Source organism: Acanthochromis polyacanthus, chromosome 11 (genome assembly GCF_021347895.1).
Source record: "Acanthochromis polyacanthus isolate Apoly-LR-REF ecotype Palm Island chromosome 11, KAUST_Apoly_ChrSc, whole genome shotgun sequence".
Lineage (NCBI taxonomy): Eukaryota > Metazoa > Chordata > Actinopteri > Pomacentridae > Acanthochromis > Acanthochromis polyacanthus.
In genome coordinates, this window is record NC_067123.1 from 16872819 (window position 1) to 16899921 (window position 27103).

The 27103-nt window shown below is 40.7% G+C and overlaps 1 protein-coding gene across 7 annotated transcripts in view; it reads right to left on the reverse strand.

Annotated features, from left to right (window-relative positions):
* Positions 1–27103, reverse strand: part of ptprua (protein tyrosine phosphatase receptor type Ua) — a 240683-nt gene that overhangs the window by 13101 nt on the left and 200479 nt on the right. The window contains exons 15-26 of one of the 7 annotated variants that reach the window (XM_022208243.2): positions 26759–26788; positions 26148–26305; positions 25600–25787; positions 23198–23270; positions 21567–21643; positions 18370–18387; positions 14839–14875; positions 8411–8508; positions 6752–6868; positions 6422–6576; positions 2957–3092; positions 841–990 (exon numbers count right to left, since the gene is read on the reverse strand). In XM_022208243.2, coding sequence (XP_022063935.1) covers positions 841–990; positions 2957–3092; positions 6422–6576; positions 6752–6868; positions 8411–8508; positions 14839–14875; positions 18370–18387; positions 21567–21643; positions 23198–23270; positions 25600–25787; positions 26148–26305; positions 26759–26788 — 1237 coding nt within the window. Of the gene's footprint in view, positions 1–840; positions 991–2956; positions 3093–6421; positions 6577–6751; positions 6869–8410; positions 8509–14838; positions 14876–18369; positions 18388–21566; positions 21644–23197; positions 23271–25599; positions 25788–26147; positions 26309–26758; positions 26789–27103 lie in introns of all 7 variants that reach the window. The other 6 variants (XM_022208242.2, XM_022208247.2, XM_022208246.2 and 3 more) reach the window with 6 other exon arrangements.

The following is a 27103-nucleotide window of genomic DNA, read 5'->3' on the forward strand; positions in this document are numbered from 1 at the left end:
ATGGAGTTTGCATGGCCTTTCTGTTCATGCGTGGGTTTTCTTCGGGTTCTCCAGCTTCCTCTCACAGTCCAGAAGCATGCCGAGGTTAAACTAATAATTCTGAATATTCCGTAGGTGTGAGTGTGATTGTTTGTTTCTACATGTAGCCCTGTGATAGACTGGTGACCTGTCCAGGGTGTTACCTGCTTTCACCCTAAATCAGCCAGGAGAGCCCCTCGCGACTCTGAGGAGTAGGCGGTGCAGATGATGGATGGATTTACAGTGCTGTCGATACATTGTTTTCTTTTAAATGCTGCATTAGCTATCAGCAGCGCCTGCTAATGTGCCCATGAATGTATCACTGTAATACTGTCATACTGTGAAACTTTTGAGTTTGTCCTGCTTAATATCCAAGTCTATTACAGACCATTCCTTGTAGTTTTACTTTGTATGACTCCTAACATTCCCCCCGTTTTACTAAAAAGAGTAACAGCTTGAAAGCATTTTGTTCATTGAACTGAGCAGTTAGCAACACGCAGTGATTCAACAAGCACGAACAGCTTAGATGACAGAAAAGGTTAGACACTGTTTTGGAGCTGCTGTAACGGTGAACTTTCCTCACTGTGGGATCAATAAAGTTTATCTTATCTTTTAGCGTATACATACTCTCCTTATAAAGAAATGATCTCTTAGTGCTGCTGCTATTGTTGCTGTGAATCAGGCTTTGCGCTCTTAAACAATGTCAACATTAGAACTACAAATATGTGAATATCTGAATATTCGGTCGTTGTGGTGGTATCCGAATATTAAGTTTGAGATCCGAATTCTGGGATACTACCTTAGTGCTATTCTGTGCGTTACCTGAAACTCCTCTCTGAGCTGCGAGGTGTTGCTCTGAGAGTCGACCTTCAGCATTTCCTTATAGGTGAGAGCAAACTCAGTAACAGGGATGGCGGTCTCTCCACACAGACAGGCTTCCAGGATGGCATCATGGATGAACACATACTGCTCCTGAGAGACAGACAGCAACGGGGAAACAAACACGGCTTTACAAAGTCACACAAAAACATCACTGCACTTATGGGCATCCTAACTGTTAATTGCCCACTTGTGAAGAACAATGCTGAATTTAATTACTGCTGCTGAATGTTGACTAATAGTCAGAGCTGTCAAACATTCTTCACATTGCCATGCCCACTCTTAGGCATTGTTTCCAAGCAGAAAACAGTCTATAAAATGGGGTAAAAAAAGTGCAGAAAACGCATCAGAGGAGCCAAACACTGCCCACACACAACATTTAAATAACGTCACGAGCTGTGCAATTAATGAGGAAACAAGGAAATTTGTTTTGACATTCCACCAAACAAAAGATCAAAGAGACGAGGATACATTCAAAATTACAGGCATAAAACTGTCCCTCTTCCAACTTATTTATCCAGTTTAATGCACTCTCTAATTGTAGAAAAATGTGTATTCAACTGGTAGACAAGCTCCAGCTGAAAGGTGAAAAGATGAAATTAAAAGGGGGATAAATACCGTTGTTTTGGAATTTACTGTCTCCAATTCCAGAATTGTTAAGAGGAGAATTACTTTTCCAACTTTTAATAGTTTAATTTATTCTAGTAATTACTGTTTTTTTCTCTGGTTTGTTTATTTGAAGACTGTGAGTTCATGCTAAGCACACTTCAAATAGAATGGCTCACAGCTTGTGTTTTTTTCACACAATGGAAGCCAGTATCTTAGGATATGAATGGTTGATGTCTGTCTTTAACAAGTGTCAGTCTGGAGGCTTTGTCTGACACTAACGCGGCTTCTTCTTGGCTAATGAATGTTTTAACATAATTACGTTCTTTTTGTGAGTGTAGAATCATTTTAATACCAAATGGCCTCGAAACAAAAACGCAGTGAAGACTTAAAGACAAGCAAAATTAGTGGCGGACAATGACAAAGTTGTACTTTCAATTACACTGTATTTTCCATTCGAGTGCCATACACTGTTTTCCATTTCAGAAGGAAATATATTTTCTGCCTCATTACAGTGTGACAGCAAGGGTGCATAAGGGCAGTTTCCTTTTTTTCAAATCCAAAAACGTATACGTGAACTTTATGCAAACAATGCAGTACCTGGAAAGAAGACGCTCAAAAAAATACAATCAAATGTAAAATGTGTAAGAGAGAAGGTTATATTTGTAGTGATGACTCACCACAGAATTATCACTTGACTCTCCAGTTGACATATGCAGAGGGCAGAAAAATAGCTATGTATGCCTACCAGCACTATGGAGTGTTTTGGGCTTTCAGCTAATTGTTGTAACTGCAGCAGTTAGATGTATGCTACACATCCAACACCTAACGGAGTGCAGACAAACGTAGCAACACATTGTTGAACAAAGTGGAACACTTAGCAGCTGAACATGCAGGTATTTTTCTGAGGAGATGGTGGAGACAAAACCTTGAGCTAAAAGTAGAATGAATTTCACAACAGTCAAACGATTGCTAATGTTGCTTCGTGTATGCTGTTTGCTAACATGTTCAAGATGATGTGTCTTTAGATTGTTTTGCTGCCCCAAAGTGGCAAAAAACACAGCTTTAACTTCCGTTAATATATGACATTATTTAGTTAAGTCAAAGGTTGAATATGTGATTGTGATCTCATACACCTTCACATGCATTCATATCTTCATGGAGTGAAAAGGACGGTAAATCAGACACATCAACAATCTTTCTCCAGAATCACAGACTCTATCTTTAATACAGGAGCTTCAATAAGTACTGTATGTTGAATGCTGTTGCGGAGGCTTTTCTAGCCTATAAAGAATAAAAATTTCAGTGCAAATATCTCTATCAATATTAAAATACTCTAGCGATGAAAAATGTGGGGCACCAGCAGCTTCATACTGAGAAGATTAAACCTGTGACCCTCTGGTTAACATCATCAGCAAGGCCTCTCTAACCATGTTTCCACCCTCCCACTCACTTCAGTCTGGATCATGTTGATGCGGCGGGAGCAGAGGGTCTTAACACAGTTGTAGATGTCCACCACTCCTTCACACTCAGCCATATCCAGCATGACATCCAGCACGATGTAGCAGCCGGTCCTGCCTGCCCCCATACTGTTGCAGAGGAGAGAGGAGAGAGCGATCGACAAGCCTGAAAATACCGCTGAAATGAAACAAGTCTCAGCGGGGAGCCTTTAGTAATGATCGAGATACTCTGCTCAAAGTCAAATGTAATAATAGGGTTTTTTTCTTCTGGAAGTAAAGAAAGGGAATACAGTGACCATTATTTCCTGGCAGCTTAAGAAATCTAAGTTGAAGTTTGAAAGTTAAAACCCTGTTAGCTGAGGAGTGCCAAAGACATTTACAAACGCCCTCTGTACTGGCCTATGCCTTCCATGTCTGAGTCTATTACTGCTATAAAGGCATGTGTGGATGTGTGTCAGTGCCTGAGCCCCCGCTAGGTGAGGCTGAGTTACTTAAAAACTTTGCCTGCACTAGGATATTTTATTCCACAAGCACACATTTGTCTTCATACTTCCACCCATTCATTGTTCTGCCACTGAAAGCAAAAATAATCTCTCTGCACTGCATCAGCGGTGTTGTTAAACAAACACATCATTTATGATAAAATGGAGGAAAAACAAGAAGTGGTGCTTAATCCAAATTAGAAACCACACAATCCTAGAGCTGGCACACACTAGTAGACTGGTCTGAAATAAAAATAGAAATCAACAGATCTCAGCATCTGGCTGATTATTTAAAATCCTACGTGCCTCGACAGTCTTTACCCATGCTCATATTGCTTCTGCTTGCCCGACTTATAATTCTGGTACTTCCGACAGCTTTGCAGCAGGAGTATTAATTTGTTGGACTGACATGTTGACACATCATGCACAGAGCAATCAGGTTATGAAAGGTAGAATGTACAAAAAATAAAATTAAGTGGGTGACTCATGAGCTGGAAGGGATTTACAATCCAACTCCACTTGCGCTGCTTACATGCTGACATCATCACCTCAAAATCAAATGTGTTATTCACTAGCAAGGAACACGGCATCAATTTTGAAGCTTGATTGTTTATTAGATGTAAATAATTTGTTATATTGGTGACGACTGAGTTGAGCGGTGTGGGGAAAAGCTTAGTCGAGGATCAGCGGTGGCTCCTGGGCCAGCAGACCCTCTAGGAAAAGGAGAAGGCAGAAGTAAAAGGAGGGAGGGCGAGGGAGGAGAAGAATATATATAATATATCACATAATTACAAGAGCACCAGGTAGTCGGATAAATCATTCCATTTTATTGCGGCTTCGCACATAAATACTTTTTGCGGTCTCCTGTTCATTTTTCTTTTTTAAATGATTAATTTAGGGAGCTTTCCCACCTGCAGTTTGGTTTGGTGCAGACTAAGGACAAGAAGTAAAATCTTTGCCATTGGCAAAATTTGCAGTCAGTCACAATCAATTTCTACAAACAGACGAGGAGACAGTTATTCAGATTGACAGATAAGTCAATGATATAACACTTTTGTCTGTCATCCTGCATCATTAATTCTACATGAGCCCATGAGGGGAAATTAATTACACTGACTGACAGCAGGTCTTGCTGCACTTTACTATAAGCATTTTTAGGATTGTTAGACGGCAGTATTGGTAGGAACGGGAGGAAAAGGGGGAGTCTTTTACAGCAATATTGTGGATCTGTATGACTGGAAGATTGCTATGCTACATTTCTTTAAATTTTCTTAATGATTTGCATAAACATAGGCAATGTTGCTTATAGGCCTGCACAGTGGATCGATGGTCAGCACTGTTGCCTTGCAGCTAGAAGATCCTCAGTCCTCCCACAGTCCAAAAATATGCTGAGGTTAACTGACGATTCTAAATTGTCCGTAGACGTGAATGTAGCCCTGTGTTAGACTGGTGGCCTGTCCATGGCATCCCCTGCCGTCACCTTAAATCAGCTGGGATAGACTTCAACCCCCTACGACCCTAATGAGGATTAAGCGGTGTATAGATAATGGATGGATGGAATATTGCTTCTAAAAATGGCTTTGTAAAAGATGGATCACTGAACACTTCACAATCTGCAGACTGATTTTATAGGATTGCTGCTTGGGTGGAACATCTGCAAATACTGTCATTAAAATGCATTTAAAAATAACCAGAAAAAAACAAAAAATCGTACTCAAGTAAGAGTAATGTTACTTCAGAATAATACTGCTCAAGTAGAAGTAAAAAGTAGTGATTCAAAAAATTACTCAAGTAAGAGTAAAAAGTATTTGGTGGAAAGACTACTCAAGTACTGAAAGTACTGAGTAACTGTTTGACTGTAATGTCTGATTTATATCTTTAGAAATGATGTGATCAGACAGACAAAATTTTAAAATAATGTGCAAATTCCGGTATTTCCAAATAATAAAATAAAAAAATAGCAAAATTAAATAACATCTTTAAAAAATGACGAGTTCAGGCACAAGAAACACAAATTTCCAAATCTTGGTTTTTCATAGCATACAGCCAGTCAAACAGTTACTCGGTACTTTCAGTACTTGAGTAGTCTTTCCACCAAATACTTTTTTACTCTTACTTGAGTAATTTTTCAATGACTACTTTTTACTTCTACTAGAGCAATATTATTTTGAAGTAACATTACTCTTACTTGAGTACGATTTTTTGGCTACTCTGTCCACCTCTGAAAATAACAGAGCTTCATCCACATGTTCTCCAAAACTTGACATTTTAAGTGTGGTGGGATGCTTCCCAGAGGTTATTGTATTCCATAGTAAAAAGGATTTTGAAAATGGTAACATTGACAGCAGAAGGAGAGGAGAAGGCTGGCTGACATGAGCTGCTAATGGCAGTGGTCAGACCGTCAGACAACAAATGAACTTCCATTTGCTTATGGACCAACATCCTCCTTCTTCAAGTGCTGTGAGTATGACATGCTTTGTGTGCAGCGGGTTTCTTTTTTGATAATACGACTTTTGCAATATTTCCCCGTCTGTGCAGTGTTACCATTGTTTTTAGGGAAAATGTATTACATTAGCAGATGGTTCAAAAAGAAAGCTGTGAGCAAGGTTTATTTAGCACAGAGGATTAAAGTCCTTCGCTGAAAAGCCTGACACTATCCCTGATTGCTAAGAATCCTGTTCCTTTGTGGATGTTTTGCTTTTTATGTGTGAAATACCACATTTTATTTTCGTTATCATCACTGCTGTGCTCTCCACCGACACACATTCAGCACCAAGAGGCTGACAGTTATTTTGGGAAATGTGGAAAAACACAAACTGCAGTAGAAGTAAACTATGCAAATTAAGTCTATTGCACTGTGTTGAACATGACAGAAATATGATATTAATAAGAAGGAGAATACTGGAGGACGGAACTATTTACAGCTGCTACATTTGTTAGATGCTCAGCTCATTATCGGCGAGGACGTGGAGTTACCTGCAGTGGACCACCACAGGTCCGGCATCAGGAGGTGTTGAGGCCTTGACCCGACGCAGGAAAGCTAGCAGGCCGGTAGCGTGGTAAGGCACGCCATGCTCAGGCCAGGAGGTGAAGTGGAACTGGCACACCTCATGCTTGGCAGGGTAACCTCTCTAATGGACACAGGCAATTTTTTTTTGTGATTATTACCGGACATGTTAGGAAAAGTTCAGAAATTGAAACCAATGAAACAAGCCTGAAGCTAAATGAGAGCTGTACTGGTGCGTATACATGACATAGTGGGTATGCTCAGACAGCTAACCTAAAAATAACCAAAGTATGACTCACCCTCTCCATGGCAAAGGTGCGCACAGTGTATTCCGCCAGCGTTTCTGTCTTCAGCAGTGTTATCTTAATGTCACCATAGAGCTCTGTGTCGTCAGGCCAATACTTGCAGCACTTCATCTGGACAAACAACAAAGTTCAGAAAGGTTCACACACACATTTGCAGCTGCTTTATCGCAACACTACTAAACAAACCGCCATTCCATTAGGTACTGAGATTTCAACAATAAGACAAAATCCACTGTTCTAATCCGTTTGTAACCCTTGGTAAATATTTGGACTTTACAGCAGTTGTTCCACTCATCTCACTATCAAACTTGAGTGTTGAAACCAAGGTTAGATGAGGAATGTTCTGTTCCTTTGTCCATTTCATACTTGTGGAATTAGAACTCAAATTTGGTGATTGTGTTATGTTTTGCTGTCTTGCCCTGACCAGTAACCCTCAACTGTTAATTTCTAAGAGAAAGAGCTGCTTTATTTTTCTGTCGATGCAGTTTTTTTTTTTGTGGGCATCGATATTTGCTTTGATTGCTGGCCTCATGCTCTCAACATTTTCTATTGCTTCAGGCTGCAGAGACATTTTGTGATGCAAAAATGCTACATTTTTCTCACCAACAAAGCCTTGGAAAGAGCACAATAGACTATTAGGGTGGGGGTGGGGTAGTAGCACTTCCACTTCCATGTTAAAGGGTAAAATGCTCGGGCGCTGTTAATTCTACCAGCCATTTTTTTCATCCTTGGAAATATGTGACCCTGGCTAACGCTTGTTTGGCTCTGCTACTCGTCTGTATTTCAGTTTCACAAGCCACACAATTTACACTGTTTTGTTTCGAAAATATTTTTAGTATGGAAACAATTGTAAAACTTTTGGCTTCAGGGTTACTTGAGTTATATATTTCTGGATTTCCATGAAGTTCGAGGACTCACAGACGAATCAAGTCAAAATTAATGCAGCGGATGCAGGTCTAGTCCATATTTTCATAGACTTGGAAATGCTCCCTCCGGTTGTCAGTTGCACCAGTTATCTGTAAACCTTCTTTGGTAATTATGCCATACATGCTACAGGGATTTGCAGTTCTTTACACATGACTACAATCTGTACAAACTAAAACATCCCATATGTTTTAATGGTGTATCCTCAGTGCATCACTCATTTGGATTTACACAGGTGGGAGCTGTTTTCACAAACTTAAACTACATTGAGTCTACTTACCACTGACATGTCAAGTCCATAGAGTATCCCTTTAATTTGTCATATGAACAGTAAATTTTGTTCTACACAATATACAAATATATGTGTCTGACTGTAACATTCCCACTGACGATGTTTTTATGATTGATATATAGAGGCATACATTTTTGAATACCAAAGCAGTTGTCTATTGTATTCACCAAAGGAAGGAACAGTTGATAGAACAGGTGACTGTATTCTACCATCGGTCTTCATATACATCAAAGTTTTGACCTTGGACCACAGCCACCAAAGCAAAAAGGTGGTCACTCATGTTCAGACAGCAGCAGCCATTTCCCCCCCACAAAAAAAGAGTAGAGCAGCTCCTCTGATATACAGCGAAAGATAAAAGCAGCTCCGGAAATACACTCGCTCCATCTATCGTCACGGGCGGCTGAAGAGGTCACAGGACAAAGGGAAGGGAAACCTACCCTGCCCACTTCCACCAGCTTGGTGATCATGACAATACTGAAGCAATTCTCCTGCCAAACCATCCGCCAGAAATCGTAGATCATCTCCTGCTTGGGGCCTGCAGAAGAGGAGATATACAGCAGAGGTACAGGTGGAGGAGCGGGACAGGGGAAAAAAAGCGAGGCGAAAAGGTAGAGAAAGAGAGGAGGATAAGGAGGGCGGACAGATGAGTCATAAGTCAGAGAAAATAGCAGCAATAACCATCAGTGTAGAGGCACTGTGTAATCCATGCCAGGGAATAGAGTAACAATGTGTCATTCATGAACTATTGCCCGCTCTCTGTTCTCCTAATACTACGGAGAAATGTCATTTCAATACACCTACAAATCCTGAGCCATTGTGTAAACAAGCTCCTGTGTTGCTTTAGCCAAGCACCAGTGGCTGACACAAATCACAGCCCCCTGGAGAAGATGACACTTTCATTGATTTCATTACACTGTGGCGTAGATAATATCACAAGGTCCTCCTTCATACTGACTCCTCTGCCAAATACACTACACCTCTTTGAGTGAACATCGTGTCTATTCATTCCTACCTACACAGTTAGTTTAACAGGAATATCGTCTTGTACCTGACATTGATGACTTCATGTGTAATGGTGATGTGCTAGTGTTCCCAAACATATCATCAAGTGGTGGTATTTTAAAGTTCAGACATTACTTTTGCAATAAACAATGAATCACTCCAAGCGTGTTGTCTATATATCTGGTCTCTTATTCCTCTCTGCCATAAGGCTTCATTTCTTGTGAAGTAAAGACTTGAAAAGGGAAGAATGAGCTTCGGCCTGGCTGCCACAGACACACTGACTGCATGTACGCTACTGTTGGAAAGTTTGGGGTCACAATTTCAGGCTTTCCATGAAAGTTTCAAGACGTGGTGTATAATTATGGATCCGATTTAGAGTAAAATAAACAACAGAGCAGGATGTCTTTAAAGGCGGTGCTACCTTGTATCTTACATTTGGCTACCATTTTGCCACGTCATGAGTTCTAAGTCCAATCCACTGTTAGCTAATTGTGTCTGGTTTCAAAAGGCCAACATGACAACGGCCAAACTACACAGTCGAGGCTTCATAACAGCCACGTTTACATGAGACCTTTAACTCCTCTTTAATTCGGAATTAAAGTTAACTACACTTTAAAATCTTCTTGTAAACACTTAATTCAGAATTAAAAAGTTAATTCCGAATAAACTTAATTCCAAATAAACTACCTGGTTTATTCCAATGTTAACTCTGAATAAACTAATTCCTGTGTACATTCTATTCATGCATACAGTTAACTCCACTTTAGTTAATTCCGGTCATTCTGTGCATACTTGGCTCCTCACGTAGCGACGCACACATTCTGCGACCTTACTGGCGCGAGCACATTCTTCACAGAAGTAGTACGCCATTGTCGAGTAGCTGTTTCAAAACGACAATAAAAAGCAAAGCGAAAAGCATGCTTATTAGTTGTTCCTCCATGTTTTTGGGGAAAAGAAATGCTGCGGCAAATGGAGTTTGTTTTCTTCCAGTAAACAGGGATACGTCACGTCCACTCCTTGTCCAATCAGAATCCTTTCCAACGCCCAAGCGTTACAGCGGAATTAAGGAAGGGGAATAAACGTTCAGTCCATCTAAACCTTAAGTCAGGATTAATATTTCCATGTAAATGCTAAGCATAAAACTTTAATTCCGAATTAATAATTCCGAATTAAAAAACTTCATTTAACCGTGGCCAATGGGAGTCCACAAAGTCCACCAGTGGGTGACATTACGGGTTGTAACAGCCATCTTTAAACCACAGGCTAAGCGCAGACAAGACAAAATATGCACTGAACGTGGCAACAAACTTCTACAAATATTTCAATTATGACCTATTTGATGTGTGAATTTAAGTGTGTTTGTATTCTGTCTTAGTGTGGCCTTCCAGTTAGTAAGTAGTTTGTGAGCACTCGCATTTCAGAATTCACTGCTCTTCACTTCACTACTGTTCTTCACCAACAGATTTACATTATCCCTTTAATCTGAGCATGGAAACAGTGGGATCAGTAAGTCATTATTCTGGCCATATACGTTTTATTTCTGCTGATGTATTTGTGTAGTCTGTTTGGCTGAGTGTCGGGGAATTACCCTTCTGTCTTGACAACCTCCAAATCCCTTCAATCAAAGTCTGGCTGAGGAGCAAACATTTCCCATTTTTCTACATTCTCTTATTTGCCACTTGTTGCAAAATTTTACCAAGTGCTTCCACTTTTCATTGGATTTGTTGACAATCAGAGAAGTAAGAGTAATACAAGCTTTTATCCTTTAAAGTCAACTGTGTGATGAACACAGAGCCAGAAGAGATTTGACAATAAGAAAGATATGATTGAATTCTTGGGTCCTAGTTGAGAAACAAATTGAAAGAGCTGAACCACTGAATGGTTTTTACAGGAAGTCTAGCAAATGGGGCATTGCTCTAATCCATCCTGCTGATGACACAGGCGTGGAAGAGTGCTTCAGAGTTTGCCTGAGACACAAAGCCTTGGATTTTTAAAAAACCCAGGGCAGGATAAAAATTAAATGAAAAAGGCAGCACAAGCTTATAGAGGCTTTCTGTCTCCACAGATAAACAAATACAATGAGGTACACATTAGTTTGTTTCTGTTTGTTTTCACTGCTTTGTCTTCCACAGTTGTAAAATAAAAAGGTATGCCTCTCACTACATGCCCCAGGGTAAACATACAGAGACCTATGAAGGCTGAAAAATACAATAGGAGGAGGAGGAATAACCTTACTTACCTGGTAATAACAGGAATGTGCAGAGCCTGACAACGACTTTCTCTTTCATAACAGCCAGATACTAGTCTGTATCGACTGTAGTCAACCCAAGGTGAGTCAACACAGCTTATGTATGTTTTAATGTGCACATGTGGGCAGCTGCTTTAACCACTGCTTCCCTCCTCTTCACAGGGTCATTCGGTGCTCCCTTCTCAGTTTGCAATCACTGCAGCAGGTTCTATGCGTATTAGTGCTATGAGATGCTAATTTTTCAGCAGCAGCAGGAGAAGCGCACTAACGCATCGCCATAGGGACCGGCCAGTCAGTTGAGAGACGGGTGATGTGCGATCCCGGCAGCTGGGTGAATCTGTATGCATAGCACAACATGCTGTCGCTTTGGACTGGGGCATTCAGAGTATGCTTGGCATTTCTCCTCCCTGTCTGCCGCCTCCCTCCTCATCCACCTCCCCCGCTACCTCATCTCTGGACATAATAGAGAGTTAGCCCACAGCACCTGCTGCCTGGTGCAGAAGCACAGCTGCCTTAAGACTCATCTAAGATACGACAAATCAACTTCAACCTGCCGCCACAGTTGACCACCCAGGGCTCACAGCACGCACATGCAGAGCATGATGCTCAGACTGTGCAGAGTGTGAGGGGCAAGCAGCAGCTTTAATAATGAAGGGTATCCACACAGTGTGTTTAAGTCAGTGTATGTGACACATTCTACAGTGCATGTGTCTTAGAATGGGAGCAATGAATTGAAGTAACTAAATCTTCTGTTCTGTACTACAGCCTATAAAACCAGGTCTTATTGTCATGTTTATAACCATCAATGCAGGTTATTATGTAGACACCAGAAGCTGAAATGCAAATGTGGATGAAACACAGAAGCTCATGAAAACATAACTGACAGAGAATCATATATGGTATATTTGCCTATAATCAATAAAGACAATTGGACTAGTCAAAATGTTGAACCAAGCACCAGTGATGTACGTGTTTGTCTGCTGTTTAAAATGGATGCTTTAGTATCAAACAGCCGAGCCCTCGGGCTATTTGTGTAACTAACAAAAACAACTGAAATAAAGATAAACTGCTTCTCAGTGAGAACCAGGCAAATGTATTATTAATATCTTTCACATATATGTGAATCTGGTAGACCAAATTAACTAACAGCAGGGAGAAGAAAGTGGATTTAAACAGTGTTTGTGTGAGACTTTCATCCAACGATGCAAGGCAGTTAAGTCTAACTAAGCGCAGTAAAAGCACTGCTCTGGGTAAATGAGTTATTTAAATAAATTTAAGAACTTGGTCAGAAAGAGCATCTGCCGATACCCAGTAATAAAATACTTGGATTGAGACCAAAAAAACTGGGGGACATCCCTGTTTAATAATAGGAGGAAGGTATAACTGAGAGGAAATGTCCCCAGCAGAATACAGAAAATACAGACATGAGAAGGTCTCAGGTAGGAGTGAGGGAGTGAGAGTGAGACAGCCTCTGCAACAGAGGGAAGTGTGTATGTGCAAGAGAGAATGCTATGCTACCTTATCTCTGCTGGACAGGCAGTTTTAATAATGTCCTGTAGCAGAACACATCACTATTCTCTGTTCTTCAGGTTGACAGCAATCAGTGAAATTTCTCTTTTCTGGCTTTAAAACTTGTCGGGATTATAAAAGTCCTGGTCGAGTCAACTTTGGGAAACCCTTCCTGTTAAACTAGATGTTGTCCGGCTATCCAAAAGACTGAAATTCTGAGGCTTAAGCACTTTGACCGTGTGCCAAATTACTCCATATTTATACAGTGAGTGCACTACCTTTACTGTCCATCATTCCGGTTAAGTGTCTGCAGCCTCGGTGTCTAAACCCATCCACCATATAGTGCACACAAAATTATTATTACTATAATTAATATGTAGAATTTAAACATAAACATGGCTCAACAGCTCACAACGATGATGCAAAATAGTGACAATGGTGATGAGTCAATGTCAGAAATCTCAATTTTAGTGTCCAAAAATATAGCATTCACTGTATTTTACATATAAGTTGGGAATATGACAGCAAGGGTGATTTTGACATAGCATACACTACTGCTCAAAAGTTTGGGCTCACTTAGAAATGTCCTCATTTTTGAAAGAAAAGCATTTTTTTTCAATGAAGATAACATTAAATGAATCATAAATCCAGTCTAGACACTGTTAATGTGATAAATGACTATTGTAGCTGGAAACGACTGATTTTTAATGGAATCTACACAGAGGTACAGAGGAACATTTCCAACAACCATCACTCCTGTGTTCTAACGGCACATTGCACTCGTGTTGAAAGGCTAATTGATGATTAGAAAACGATTGTGCAGTTATGTTAGCACATGAATGAAGGTGTGAGTTTACATGCAACACGTGAAACTGCCCCAAACTTTTGAACGGTACTGTATGTTTAGCCATGTTGGAAACAGGAACGCTCGATCAAAATTAGTTACACTTTGTTTGTGTAAAAGTAAATTAACAGCATTCGGTTATTAAGTGCATGAAATGGTATGAGTTTGATAATATTAAACCTGTTTATACATTTGAAATGGAGAATGCTTTCTGAAAAGTGAAAGTGCTGAAGTAATAGTAATTTGTTTCCACAGCTGTTTCCAAATAAGCTGTAGTGCCCATATTTATTCATGGTAAAGAAACATGTCACTTTTTTCAACAGTTTGACTCACTGATGCATTTTAACCATTTCTGGACAACAATGGAGCTCTGTGGGACAGAGGAATCAGCTGCATCCCACTTGGATACACACGCAATACTGGTTAGCAGAATCGATTCATTGTTGGTTTTACAATTTAATGGCATTAACTGACTATGCCTAAAGCAGTGGAAATTACCGTCCATATCCTTTAGTATTTGAAGCTATTTTATGGTTTCATAGATATTTAAACCAGTGACTTGTTCTACCTCCAGTTAAATATTACTACGACTTAAAAGGAACATTGTGGCACTTTATTCCACCTCTGTCTGCACCCTTGTTTGCAGAAAGAGCAAAATGTGAAAGAGAGAGAGACAGAAATTTTTAGAGGTTACTTTTGAGAAGCGGCAGAACTGAGACCAAAGTGAACGATGGGAAGAAATCAGAGGGGGATTACCAAGTGAAAAACACATTCACTGAATAAACAGGATCAGAGCCGGGAGAGAGTAAAGGGAATGTCTCGCTCTCTGTCTCTCTCTGTGTCTTTCTCTCTGTCTCTCTGCTCTTTTTGGGAGAGTGTGTGCCGCTTGGGGAATGCGGTCTATATTGTATATCAAACCGACATCAGAGACACTGAGCGCCACACATGCAGATGGCAGGGAGGGAAGACACGAAAGTGGAACTTCACAGGCAGCGACAGTCAGTAGTGTTACAGTGCCGATTGACTGACAGTTACAGTCAATTGTTATGGGAGTCTGTCTCACAGATGGAAGGAAAGCGATTGTTTGTGGTGGAAATCCAGATGTGAGCGTGATGCAACACTGTCTCTTTGTTGTTTGCACATTAATAATGCAGCTAGCTTATTTTCATATTGTCGGCTGGGCTGCTGTGTAAAGAATGCCACAAACAAACATAAATATGAGCAGTCAAACACTGCTGCCGGGTGTGTTACTGGACACTCACCTTGAGTGGCGATGAAGTGGTTTGATCGCTGGTAACCCTGAATGACAGAGAGAGAGCAGAGAAAGATGAGACGCGAGAGTAATAATTACAGAAGCACATGATGAAGTGAGATTTGGGGACCTCTAACTCTCATTCCACCCCTTCCATCCATTCTCTTTCTCCATTTTCAGCATCAAGTCATCTCTTATTCATCTCAGAGCTGGGCTTGATGTCAGCACTCTGCGAAATGTCTGCTGTGCCTTTGACTGAAGAGCTTTCTGTGAAAACTAATCTGCACTATTGGCTGTTGACACTCTGCTAAAACACATGAGCATGTTTGACCAGCCAAAAATCCTTTGGTCTGTTTGTGGGTGCCAGCTCTGGGTGAAGGATCACACTTGAATTATAATGCATAGAGAAGTGGCATTAATTCAAGTTTTTCTCTGCCTGTCGCTGAGCCAGGTCATTACATGCAGAGTGAGGGAGCTGCATTTCAAAGGCGGCCCAGTGTGCGGTGCTTTGCATGCAGCCAGGCCTGCTGATCAAAGGGAGATTGACAAGTGAGGGATCTTCAGCCCTGGGAGTAATTCTACCTGAGTGACACTGACTGATCTGGCTGTCTCCTTTCTGCTCTGCTTGGCATTAGTGCAGTTATGATACAGTGTGCATGGCCTGGAAGGCTATTAGTGGCGTCCTGGCCCCTCCAAGCAACCAAGCATGATAGAGCCCTACAATCAAGATTAGTGTGCCCTCTCATCACTCATGGGTAAAGTGATCCCAACTGTTGTATTCTGTAAGCAGTTGTACAAGTACTGTATCACACCAACCGCGTCCCACACACTGCGCTATACATGTATGCACGATCCAGCCAGGCAGTAACACAAATTACATTCCGCAACTGTCATGCCGGAGAGAGACGCTGAGATGGATGGGCTTCGCTATGAAAGTGTGCAGCGACCCTCATTCCCATGAGTCTGTGTTGCTGAGTTTCCCTGGGCTGACCAGTTTCCTGTCTGTCACCTTGGCAACCACATTTTCCAACAGCAGGCAAGCAGAAAAACATCAAGCAATGTGAATTCACAATGGATTGGAAAGAAAAAACATGTCACTTGAGATGTAGAAATCTTATCAGTTCGATCAAAAAAGACAGAAAAACAATTCGCAATTTGTTTTACTTTAACAAATTAGGCCTGCTCCAACTACAACCCCTGACAAGGGAAGTCTGGCCTCGGTGTGAGCAAATAAATGAGCTCATATTTATCATGCACCTCAGAATCACTTGCAGGAATCCTGCAGAAGCTTAATCATCCTCACAGAGATTACTGGGGAACGTCAGAGGGAGTTCTGAGAACTCCTCTGAGAATAAAGGTGTTTGAAACATCCAGAGCTTTTATGTAGCTTTCTGATCCAGTTAAAACTGTAAGATCAACACATCCGTATAACTGGCAGCCTGCATTTGAAAATGTGCCGCATGACAAGTGAAATAAAAGAAACACTAGAAAAACAACACTGAAATATATATTTTACCAAATCTCACAAAAGCTACATATACTAACTTTCATGTTTTATGATTTTTTTTTTTAGTTTCCAAGGCAACCATCCATGTAATCTCTGGGATGAAGTGTTTTCTTATTTAAAATTACTTGTTTGACTCTTCTTTACTTTATTAAATAAGTATGCACATATGAATATTATTGTCCACCTGCTGGCACTAACTTGATGAGTTTCCAATGCTAACTGTTTCATTTTTAATCGCGTAAGTTGTATCAAACGTGTGTCACTCTGTAGCCAGGTTGAACTAGCTCCCTGACATGTTTTCACCTGTATTTATGACAGCAAAACCTCAGCCAAAAAAATCAATCTATGCAGAGCTTTCATGCAGAGTTGTAAACTTTGATGTGCAAATTTATGCTGTTATCAATTCCGGACTTGCAGACTCATAACGGTGCTGATTTATGATCAGTTCTGCCTTCCAAAAATGTTGCTTTCCTATACAGCTTAACGGCATTCAGAAATGTGTTTAAAAAGAAATGCATTTGCTTCTGGCTCAGACTTTTGGACGCATAAAAAATGAGTTTCTAATCAACATATATCCTTTGCATTTACTGCTGCTTTTTTGACTGTCACTCCCTTTCATCCAGACAATCATATGTTAGATGGGGGGCACTTGTCACCCTGGTAACCAAGAACATGGAAGAGAAGCTTGTTATTATCTATAACGTATGTAAAGGGTCCTATTTGAACCAAATCATGATCATTTCTGAAACCTAACTACGCAGTTTTGGTACCTAATCAAACAGTAAGTGGAAAAACTAAATTTAAGCGTGAGAGCAATGATCAGGAATTGTACTAAGGTCTTCTGTGTGAGAATCTGGTTGCTCACTTAGCTTTTAGATTATTTCTAGTTTTATTTTTTTTTAATTTCATAGATAGATAGATACTTTATTAATCCCGATTGACAAACAAAATTACTATAAAATCTAAGAGACCTGCAAAGCCACCATCTCTCATAGCAGAGTTTTCTTTCATAACAAACACTATGATACTCTTACTTAATTTCTTTGTATTTTAATAATATGCTGGTTTTAATTACACTGATAAATCTTGAGCGTGATTTACATTCTTTTGATTCCTTGTTTGTACTGTTCCATAAATTGACCCCTTTTATAGAAATGCAAAGTTCCATTAATTCGGTCCTAAATCTTGTTTTAATAAAGATCTCTGTTCCTTTTAAGTTAGACTTCATTTTTTCTCTTTTTGCAGATCTGTTCTGGACATTAACTGGTAAAGTTTCTTTATGAGCTTTAAACATAATTTGCAGAACACTATAATCTACTACGTCGTGAAATTTCAACAATTTTAACAGAAGGAATAATGGGCTTGTTGGATCTCTGTATTTTTTTCAACAGATTATTTTTATGGCTCTTTTCTGTAAAACGAAAACTGACTTAGTTATACAACTGTTTCTTACTAGCAAACACGTTACTGCTTGTCACGAAAGCGTGCCAACTGCCCTGTTATTTGTCACTACACATGACACAACATCTAGCAACAACTTATTTTGCAAAGACAATCGATTGTGCTACTTTCTAGGCTAACCTGGCACTTGCTCTCTTTCTCTGCTCTGAGATGTTTGATAAATATGGGCTCCTACATGGGTGGACATCCCAGCTCACTGTCACCGCATATATTTACAATGCCTCCTGTCTCAATGGGCAACGAACACGAGCTTTGATCTGACCCCTTCTTTTCTGCTCTGTAGCATACTATCAGCCCTTTTATAGGACAGTCTGATGTTAAGCAAGAACCAGGCGAGCATCTGACTACGGATGAAAGAGGACAGGGAGACTGCTGCAGCCAGTTTGGAAAAAGAAGGTGAAAACTCAGGGGGAAAAGTGATGGCTGAAGGCAGAAAGGCTCAGCAGCTCAGAGAGGAAAAGGGAAGGAAGATCTGCTGTTGGAAAGAAGCCATGGAGGGCTGGCAGTGACACAGAGAGGGGGCAGCATGAAAACGGAGAGGAGATGGAAAGAGAAGAGAAGCAAGGTACTTACTTCCCTGTTTATCCGAATCTAAGAGATGCCAAAAGGTTGAAACCGGGGGGGACGGAAAACAGAGAGAGAGAGAAAGAAAGAAAGTAGGGAAGGAAACAAGAGCTAGTTATTGTGATTAAAGACCAGGAAAAGAGGGTAATGAAATGGTTAGAGAGCTGCTTGCACTGAGGACCTGTGGACAGAACAATAATGGCCAACTTTTGTTTCATTGTCACCACAGTCTTTGTTCTGTGCTTTATTGCCTCTAAAAAGATGGGTCAGTGAAAGAATATTTAGCCACTTAGAGCTTCACTTACTGTAGATTGTTAATAAGAGGCAATGAAAGAAAAGACTGCTGTGGCAGGATTTCATCTGAGGCCGTAGATGTTATTTTAGCTGTTATTTTCAAAAGACTGTTTTCACTGCATGAACTTACAGGCACTCTGAACATTTGCACACTCAGAGTTGTGCAGAGGAAACAAAGAGGCTGAAGAAGCCGATTATGGGACCCTTCCTGTAAACATTTGAGCCATCTTGTGCCTGCAGTGGAAAGTTGCCTGTAGATTGCACTGTAATAAGTAAATTAATAATGTTCATAATGTCACTCAATGCATTCTTTTAATTGCTCGAGATGTGCTTGATTCTTAAAAGTGTTTTCCCAGCATCTCCAGGAATATTACCCATTTGGATGGTTCCACAAGCACAATTTGTGGAAAAAAGTCAGGTGTAGAAGCAGGAGTGGTATTTCCCATAATTACCTTAAACATACCACAGTTTCCCACGTGAGAATACTGTAGAGTGTGAGTATTTTAAACACAAAAGCTCAGTTGAAATATATCTATTTAAAGTTTGAGGAAGATCCCAGTTTATCAAAGCATCTGGGAGCATGGAATCATAGCTCAAAATCTGGACACAATAAGAAACATGACGCAGTCTGACAATCAGGGTAATCAAAAACCACTTTTCATGTTTGTCACAGGCTGAGCATTCATATAATACTTGATTCCAGACTGAGGAATGACAAAGAGATATCCACTGTATACGTCCAACTATGACTATAAAATCCACAGTTGTAAGCATGAGAAACTAGACTGTTTCACAAAGCATTAAAACTTCTTATACTGATTTTTTTTTTTAGCTTCTCATCATCTGGTAAGTCTGCTGACTGACAGACGGTTCAGCCCCTGATGTCCTGAGCCTTTGATTCGATTTCACTCATCAGAAGTTATGTAACGTTCTCTGTAGGATACACCCAGCCCAGACCAGAATATCTGATGCTGTGAATATCATGTAACAGTTTAGTCTGAATAAAATAAAACACAGGATTTTTCCAAATGTAATTTCTAGAAAAATATACAATGTTCTTTATTAGCACAGGTGACAGTATTTGCATATAATTTATAACCCAAAAATAATAAAGATAAAAATAGATCAGGTTTTTAAAAACTTTCGTAATACTGAAACTGAACTCAACCAAAACACTGGTGACAAACTCTCCACAATTTCAAAGTGTTTGCCATTTTCAGGAAGGGTTAGTTTAAATCTCTCTAATTCTTTGACCACTTCTGATTTTTTTGTGCAATGCTGCTGCACTCAACATCTCAAAAACAATATTTGTAAGTGTTGTTTTGTGGTACTGCTTGCTATTTGGTAAATGCTGATTGGGTAGGCCAAAGTTACCTAACTATACTTTCAATTTTGTAGGTGAAAGTTGTTTAAACTAAAGTGATGACACCACAGTTGATCTCTAACGGCACTGTAAGGTGACACGACAGAATAAACTGAGACAAACTGTCTCTTCCAGTCAACAAACTAAAGTAGAATTTGTGTAGCATTCAAAGAAATTATGCTTTTAATTGGTGTGCTCAGCCATGACAAACATTGCCATGCTCATTACCATTTTATCTCGGTCCAAACCAATTACTGTCCCCAGCACAAGTGTTAGTGCCATTACATCCTGGGCACTAGAGGAAGAAAAATAACTACCTGACAGTGGGTGTTTAACACAGCAAAATCATTTAAAAAACTGAATGTGGATGATGCCACGTTTGTGTTCCATCTGTCAGCAAGAGATGGCAACAAAAGGATCATATAAAGATTTGAAATAAAAATGTCATGGCTTGCCCCCCTGCGAAAGTAACTCTCTGTAAACCTGCATGCGAATGAGAAAGAGAACAGCAAAATTTTTCAGTTTAACCTTGAAAAAAAAAGCAACGGTCCATTTTTTTCCTGTTTCGGCCTCTTCGTGAATCATTTGGAATAATTTTGCCACAGTGTTGAGAGCCAGGGGTCTTGGCATGACATGCAGGCAGTGCTGTAGATGGCACAGTTAATGACATAAAGGTCCTTGGAGCGTGCGTTCTAATGGAGCCCTCATGGAGCACTAAAGGGGATAAAGTGGCCACACGCAACACTTGTGGGCTTTGACGTTCTGCTTTAACCGACGCCACCCGCATAAGCTGAGTCAGGCATCCACTAGTACTACTGATCGGGCCCCTTCTCTCCACTTTGCATATCCTTTTGTTCTGCAAACAATAGCAGAAACAAAGCACGTAATATACCATTCAGAGACCACAGCAGCTCACGTTAAAACCTGAGAGGAATACTTGAGTAGCCAAAAACTGAGGCAAAAGCTTCTCAGAGCCCCACAAGTGTCCGTTCCATTATGACTGAGCAGAAAAGCTCACAGTCTGGGTTGTACTAGAGAAAAAAGAAAGGTACTGTCCTTCAGACACTGTTGGGCCACCTAATGGATCTTAGGGGATGGCAAACTACTGCTGGGACTGAAGAGGTACCCTGAAATACTCACTCGAGCTGAACTATAGGTGAGATCAAAATAGCTCAAAGCAGATGAAAGGATCAGCTGTACTATGTTGGGTCCAGTTGCAATGCCCTATGTCGCCTTATGAAAGCATTTGGATGAATCACAAGGCCCACTGCTGCGAGCTTATTGGCTCTTGTAAGATCTCTGGAGCTACTGCAATAAAATCTCACCTTCAGGCCCATACACATAGATGCAATGCTATGTTGTGGGTGTAGCTATTAAAATGATAGTTCTGACTGAGTAACAGCATGTGGAGGAGTCCACTGGTCAAGCACTGGGTCAGCCGAGACAATGAAAGACGAGCTTTGAAGGCGGCGCTGCAGGATCAGCAAGAGCAGAGGTGAAGGAGTAGGAGGCAAAACAAGTGGGAAAAATATCACTAAAGATGACTTACGTCTATGTAGTTGGCATTGACATAGTCTGAGCTGGGGTCTGCCAGCAGAGAGTGGAGCTTGACTCTATGGCGGTCATCTGGAAGACACAAAAATGAGGCCTATCAGCATGCATAGACACAATGAGCCATCTTTCTCAGTCATTTCGAAGGTAATGTGAATTCCGAAGAATGTGCTCAAAACATGTTGTATTTTCATAGTTTTGCTCATCATTCTTATCTTAACATCCATCTGATAAAAATAAGACCAGAGAAGAAACAAAAACTGTCACAGGATTAAAAAGAATATTAGCACTTATGGGTGTGCCCAGTTGCAGTTTTATATTCAAATAAATTATTTAGAAAACTCTGCACCAACACAAGGGTTCATTTACTCCAGTTACCATGAAAAGAAGGAAAAAAGAACTCAAACAAACATCCAAAACAAGGGTTGTTTTTACTCCCTGGTGGGTAACTTACCCAAACTATGCTATAGTTGTGAACTGTTTTAATATACAGTACTTCAGCTCCTTATCACTGTGTTTGTAGTTCGTTAAATCAGCCACAATTGTTCTGTGTGGTGCTAAGCCAGGATGCCAATTAGTGACAGGAGAATTATTTTGGTGGACTATTTCCACACATAGAGATGAGCGCTGTCACTAAAATGGCTAATTTAACAAACAGAGCCAGGCTGCCTTCTTGTATGACCCAAAACATAGCTGCCATTAACAAATCAGATTTTGATAACACTAATAAGGAGAGAGTAGAAGCATATTAGAAAGCCACATGAAATGTGCACGGAAAAAGCAGGCTCATACCTGAAATTTATATCTGGTGACTAAAACAGTGTGCTATCACTGGACCAGACCCTCACGGGAACTGTTTATATGGTTTAGATGAAACACAAAATTGAATGTGAGGTAACTGAAAATAAATATAAGGGAACGCAAAAGTTGCAGAGAAAAATATCCCAATTGAAAACCTTCTAGGGCTCTGTATGTTACCTATTTAACTGCAGATCTGAACAGAAAGTGAGTAGTTTTTCCACCAATAAGGAGCTCTGTGGGACCTTAGAGATGAAAACAGGGCAAAAAAAAGAGTTCCAAAACTTGCAAAAGTCACTCATAGAGCTTAACTTTACTGTTATTGCACATCAATAGCTAAGCTTCCGTCATGCAGGCAGTAATTAGAAAAGGATTCTGATATAGATTTTAGTGAGGAGTTTTAACTGAAAATGAAACTGAAAATGTTTTGTTAAAGCAGTTTCATGTCTCAAATGATTGCGTGGACGTTATTTCTCCAGTGGCTCTGGACCAATGCTGAAAGTAAGGTATTTAGTATTCCTGCTACCGACGCTAGCGTTAATCAACCTTTAATCACATTATAACAACAGTTGGGTTTTTTAGGAATTAACAGTCATTCCACTGGGAGTAAAAACAATTAGTGGGTGTCTTTGGCTGACTTGCAGGATACAAGCAGTGGTGTTGTTAAATGGTAATCTATTTTACAGTGGAGGTATAAAACACCATTTCGGTCTGCTGCAACCTACAATGAAAGAACGACTGGAAAAAAAAAAGCCAAGTAGCAACAGCAGCAAAAAAATGTTCCCTGCGAGTTCTTCGGTAAACCTGTAGGCTAAATACTTCAATACTCACGACTCAGCAAGCTATCGTGCCTTCCTTTGGTCTTGTCTTTCTTTTTCGTGACGTCCCAGCCATCGAAAAAACTCTGAAAAGTAAAGGGAGAAAATTACAAGTTAAGTTTGTAAGAAAGATTTTAAAGAGAAACAAAACAGGGACAATGTGTCTTTGGTGCATCTTGAAACTCGCAACGGGAACGGCTCAGCTAATGCACTCCAAAGTGTTACCCTAAGGTTGTCTGAGTAGCTTCAGTGTTATAGCATCTTGCCAAGTCATCAACAGACATCTGCCACAACATAGCGGGGAGAGACTGAGGCTGAGAGATGACACGCAGGCGTCACTGAGAGATGGCTGCGGCCTTGAGAAGAAGGCACTGCAGTCATTCTCATTCTAGATGCAGCGTGAGCCGTGTTGCTTGAAGAAGCCATTGCTGTATAATACCTCAGTGTTAAACTGCTAAACTCGTGACAGCTGTTTATGACACCCATCTACTAAACCTGCTGGTGCGGCGAGATGAGTCACTGAGACTAAATCAATACCATAAGCAAAGGAAGAGCAGGAGGAGGGGAAAAAACCCATCACAAATACAGGCTTGGATATTGAAAGACCCTAATTTACGTCGAGTCATATTCTTTTGCATTTTAAGTCCCTGCCTGATCTCCTCGCTGTATCGGTAGGCACATCCAGGATCTTGTACTCAGGCACGCTGTCATTCGTCTGGAGCAGACCAATCTCCTTTGTGCAGGGGGCACCAAATTGTGACCACCTGAGACTCCGGGCAAGTCGGGGAAAGTAAGCTGATTACATCTGCCACTGAATTCTGTACAGGTGATGCCTGATCTAATCCTGTTGAACAAACCTGAATTTGTCCAGCACTCCCGTACTTTTTGGAAATAACACTCCATTCACCTTCATGGAGCTTTACTTTATTTATTCCTCCTTTCTTATCCTCTCAAATAAATCCAACATGCTCTGTCTTTTAAGGCCCTAAAAAATGGACTCAAAGTATTTCTCGATCATTAAGTATTTAGGACTAAATCATGAATAATAAAAGGTAAAGCTCAGAAGCCCTTATTAGTAACAGTTGTAGCAATAGTGGTGTTAATTTTAACGATAAAGCTAATCTGCTTGATCAGGAGAGTTTGCTTGTGGTTATATTCGATTAAACTGCCCGGCAACATAAAAAAAAAACAAAAAAACACAGCAGCTTTCCTTTTTCAACCACTCCTGTAAAACAAACATCAACATTCATATACCTTCTAATCCAATATGTGTCAAGCTCTACATTGTATCACCGTGTTGAGGGGGTCCTATGCTTCATTGAGAAAACCGATGAGATAACTTTACTAATGAGGGGCTGCATCTTCATGAAGGACGACATACTTTCTGTCCCTGCATTTATTCAGTGGCTCTTGTTCCAGATGTTGACAACTAGGCACAGCACATACTGTACCCCTCCCACATCGAGGGCCTGGCTCATTCACAGCCCCCCGCAATGTCTTGCAACATATCTGATCAATGGCAGCAGCAGCATGACCCTGTGGGAAATAAGGGTTATGAAGTCTGACAGCAGTGTGCAGGCTGATCCCCTTCATCTTGTTTATTTCTCCAGGCGATGGGGAGCCAGACTGAGGAGTGAAAAAGCGACCCATTTATTGATTTTGGAGGGGGGAAATTTGTTGCCCCCTCAGGGGATAGCTTAATGAATCGAAAAAGTGCATCTGGCTTCCTGCAGGTGAAGGTGCAAAAAGAGACTTTTCACAACTGGTTGATGTGGAGGGCTTTGTATTCTAGTAAAATGAAACTGAAGGGAGCAACTTTGGAGAGTGTAATTAGTCTACACAGCACCCAAAAGTTCAGTATATCTGCATTATCTCTGTAATGCAAATGAAGTATAACAGCATTTTACTGTTTGCTCATGAATATTAAATATCTCATTTAAGCCTTTTTAAAGTAGACAGTGGTCTGCAGTAATAAAGAGAAGAAGTTCTGTACGGTAAAAATATATCTCAAATTTTCAGACGATGGAATCTGTTTTCACTTGTTTTTCTTCCACAGCTAGTAAAGACTGTCTGAGAGAGCATCCCACGTATAAAACCTCAAGCGGTTCTTTTTGGTGTGAAGAAGCAGCTAACCTACACTCAGAGTTTACTAACTTGTTATTTGGGACTCAAAACTAAATCTGGTAAACTATTTTGGCTGAACTGAGAGAACTTCATGTTTTAATATCTGGAAATGAAATTTTCTAATTTTTTCTAATGCTACATTGTGCTAGCAAATCGTGTTGAAAGGCTAATTGATGATTAGAAAATCCTTGTGCAATTACATTAGCATATGAATAAAAGTGTGAGTTTCCATTGAAAACATGAAATTGTCTGGGTCACCCCAAACCTTTGAACGGATTTGCCCTTCCTTACCTCATACTCTTGCTTGAAGCCGTATCCCTCCGCCGTCTTCATCTGGTTGATGTGCTGCAGGAGGTCAGCGACTCGTACAGCAGGGTGGAGCTGACCCGTGTGATACGGTGAGCTCTTCCTCCGACAGTGACGTTGGGGTGAGCCCCCCAGTAAGCTGCTGGACTCGTTCACAGAGCTACGCTGCTCATCTAAGAACAAGAACATACAGAGTTCAGGGCATGCTGCTGACACTGAGGACTCTGTGATGCACGTGCTGTTTCTATATTGATGTAAAATCGAAAAAAAAAAAAAAAACAAAAGAACAGGGGAAAAGCTCAGGAAAAAATCAGTCAGGGTTTATGCAGAGATGTGAGGGCTGACTGGTGCTGCAGAATATCCAAATAGACAAGAGACTTTTGGGAGATTTCTCTGTTGAGAGCACCTTATGGTCTGCCAGAACAGATTGGATACATGGTTGGAAGTAAACATGGCTGAAGGTCAGGAAGGAGGGAGCTGCATTCTCTCTAGACATTTTCTCAAGAGTACCCATATGTTCCTCACTGACTTACTTCGAGTGCTGCAGCCGTGGGCATCCATGAAGGAGTGGGCCATCCTCTCATCCTGCTGAAGAGTGCTCTGCTCTGTCATACTGCAGTCTAAAGAGCTCAGCTTCCGACTCTTTTCCTGCCTGTAGGACATGGCTGCCTTGTTTATGGGCACCTTCTTCCTACTGTACAGATGCAGGCAGAGAGGTAGGAGGACAGAAAGAGGCAGGGGGCAATAATAGACAGAGGACAGCAGAGAAGGGGCAGAGTGAGAGAAAGATAGGTACAGAGATAAAGAAGAAAGGGAAGGAGGGTGGGTGAGGAGATGAGAAATTGGACTGAGGGGAAAATATAAGGGCTACGAGATTGAAACTGGACGAGGGGGAAAGTGAGATTTGGTGATAGCAAGAGAGTGTCAGGGCTGGCGGTGGGGTTGTGAGGTTGCGGCTGAGGTGGTGGGGTGAGCGGAGGAGGAGGAGGAGGAAGGGAGAAAGGGGGTTTCTACAATGCTGGAAGATGGGGGTGGAGATAGCAATGCTTATTCCCACTCTAGTAATCCTGGAACTACAAAGGACAAGCAAAAGGGAGATGGCATTAGGGTGTCAGGGTGAAAGATGGAGAAAGGAGTAACTTACGGGTAGTAAGGGTAAGAATAGAAGTCCCTTCTGATTAGCATGAAGGAGGAGGAGGAGAGACAGAGAGTGAGGAGAAAAAAAGAGAGGTGACTATGGTTTGTCAAGATGGGCATCAGAACGATAAATGAAGATGCTCTGTGTGTTGGAATGTTCCTAGCTGGCCATCACAAAGCTGAATCAAAGCTTTAAAAATGAAGATAGGGCTGAACATATTAAACAAAAAAGCAAAATGTTTGCATTTTTCTCAAGGCTGTCTGAAACTACACTACCAGTCAAAACTCTGGGCCCACCTTCTCATTCACTGTTTTTTATTTCATTATTTTGTACACTGTAGATTACCAATTA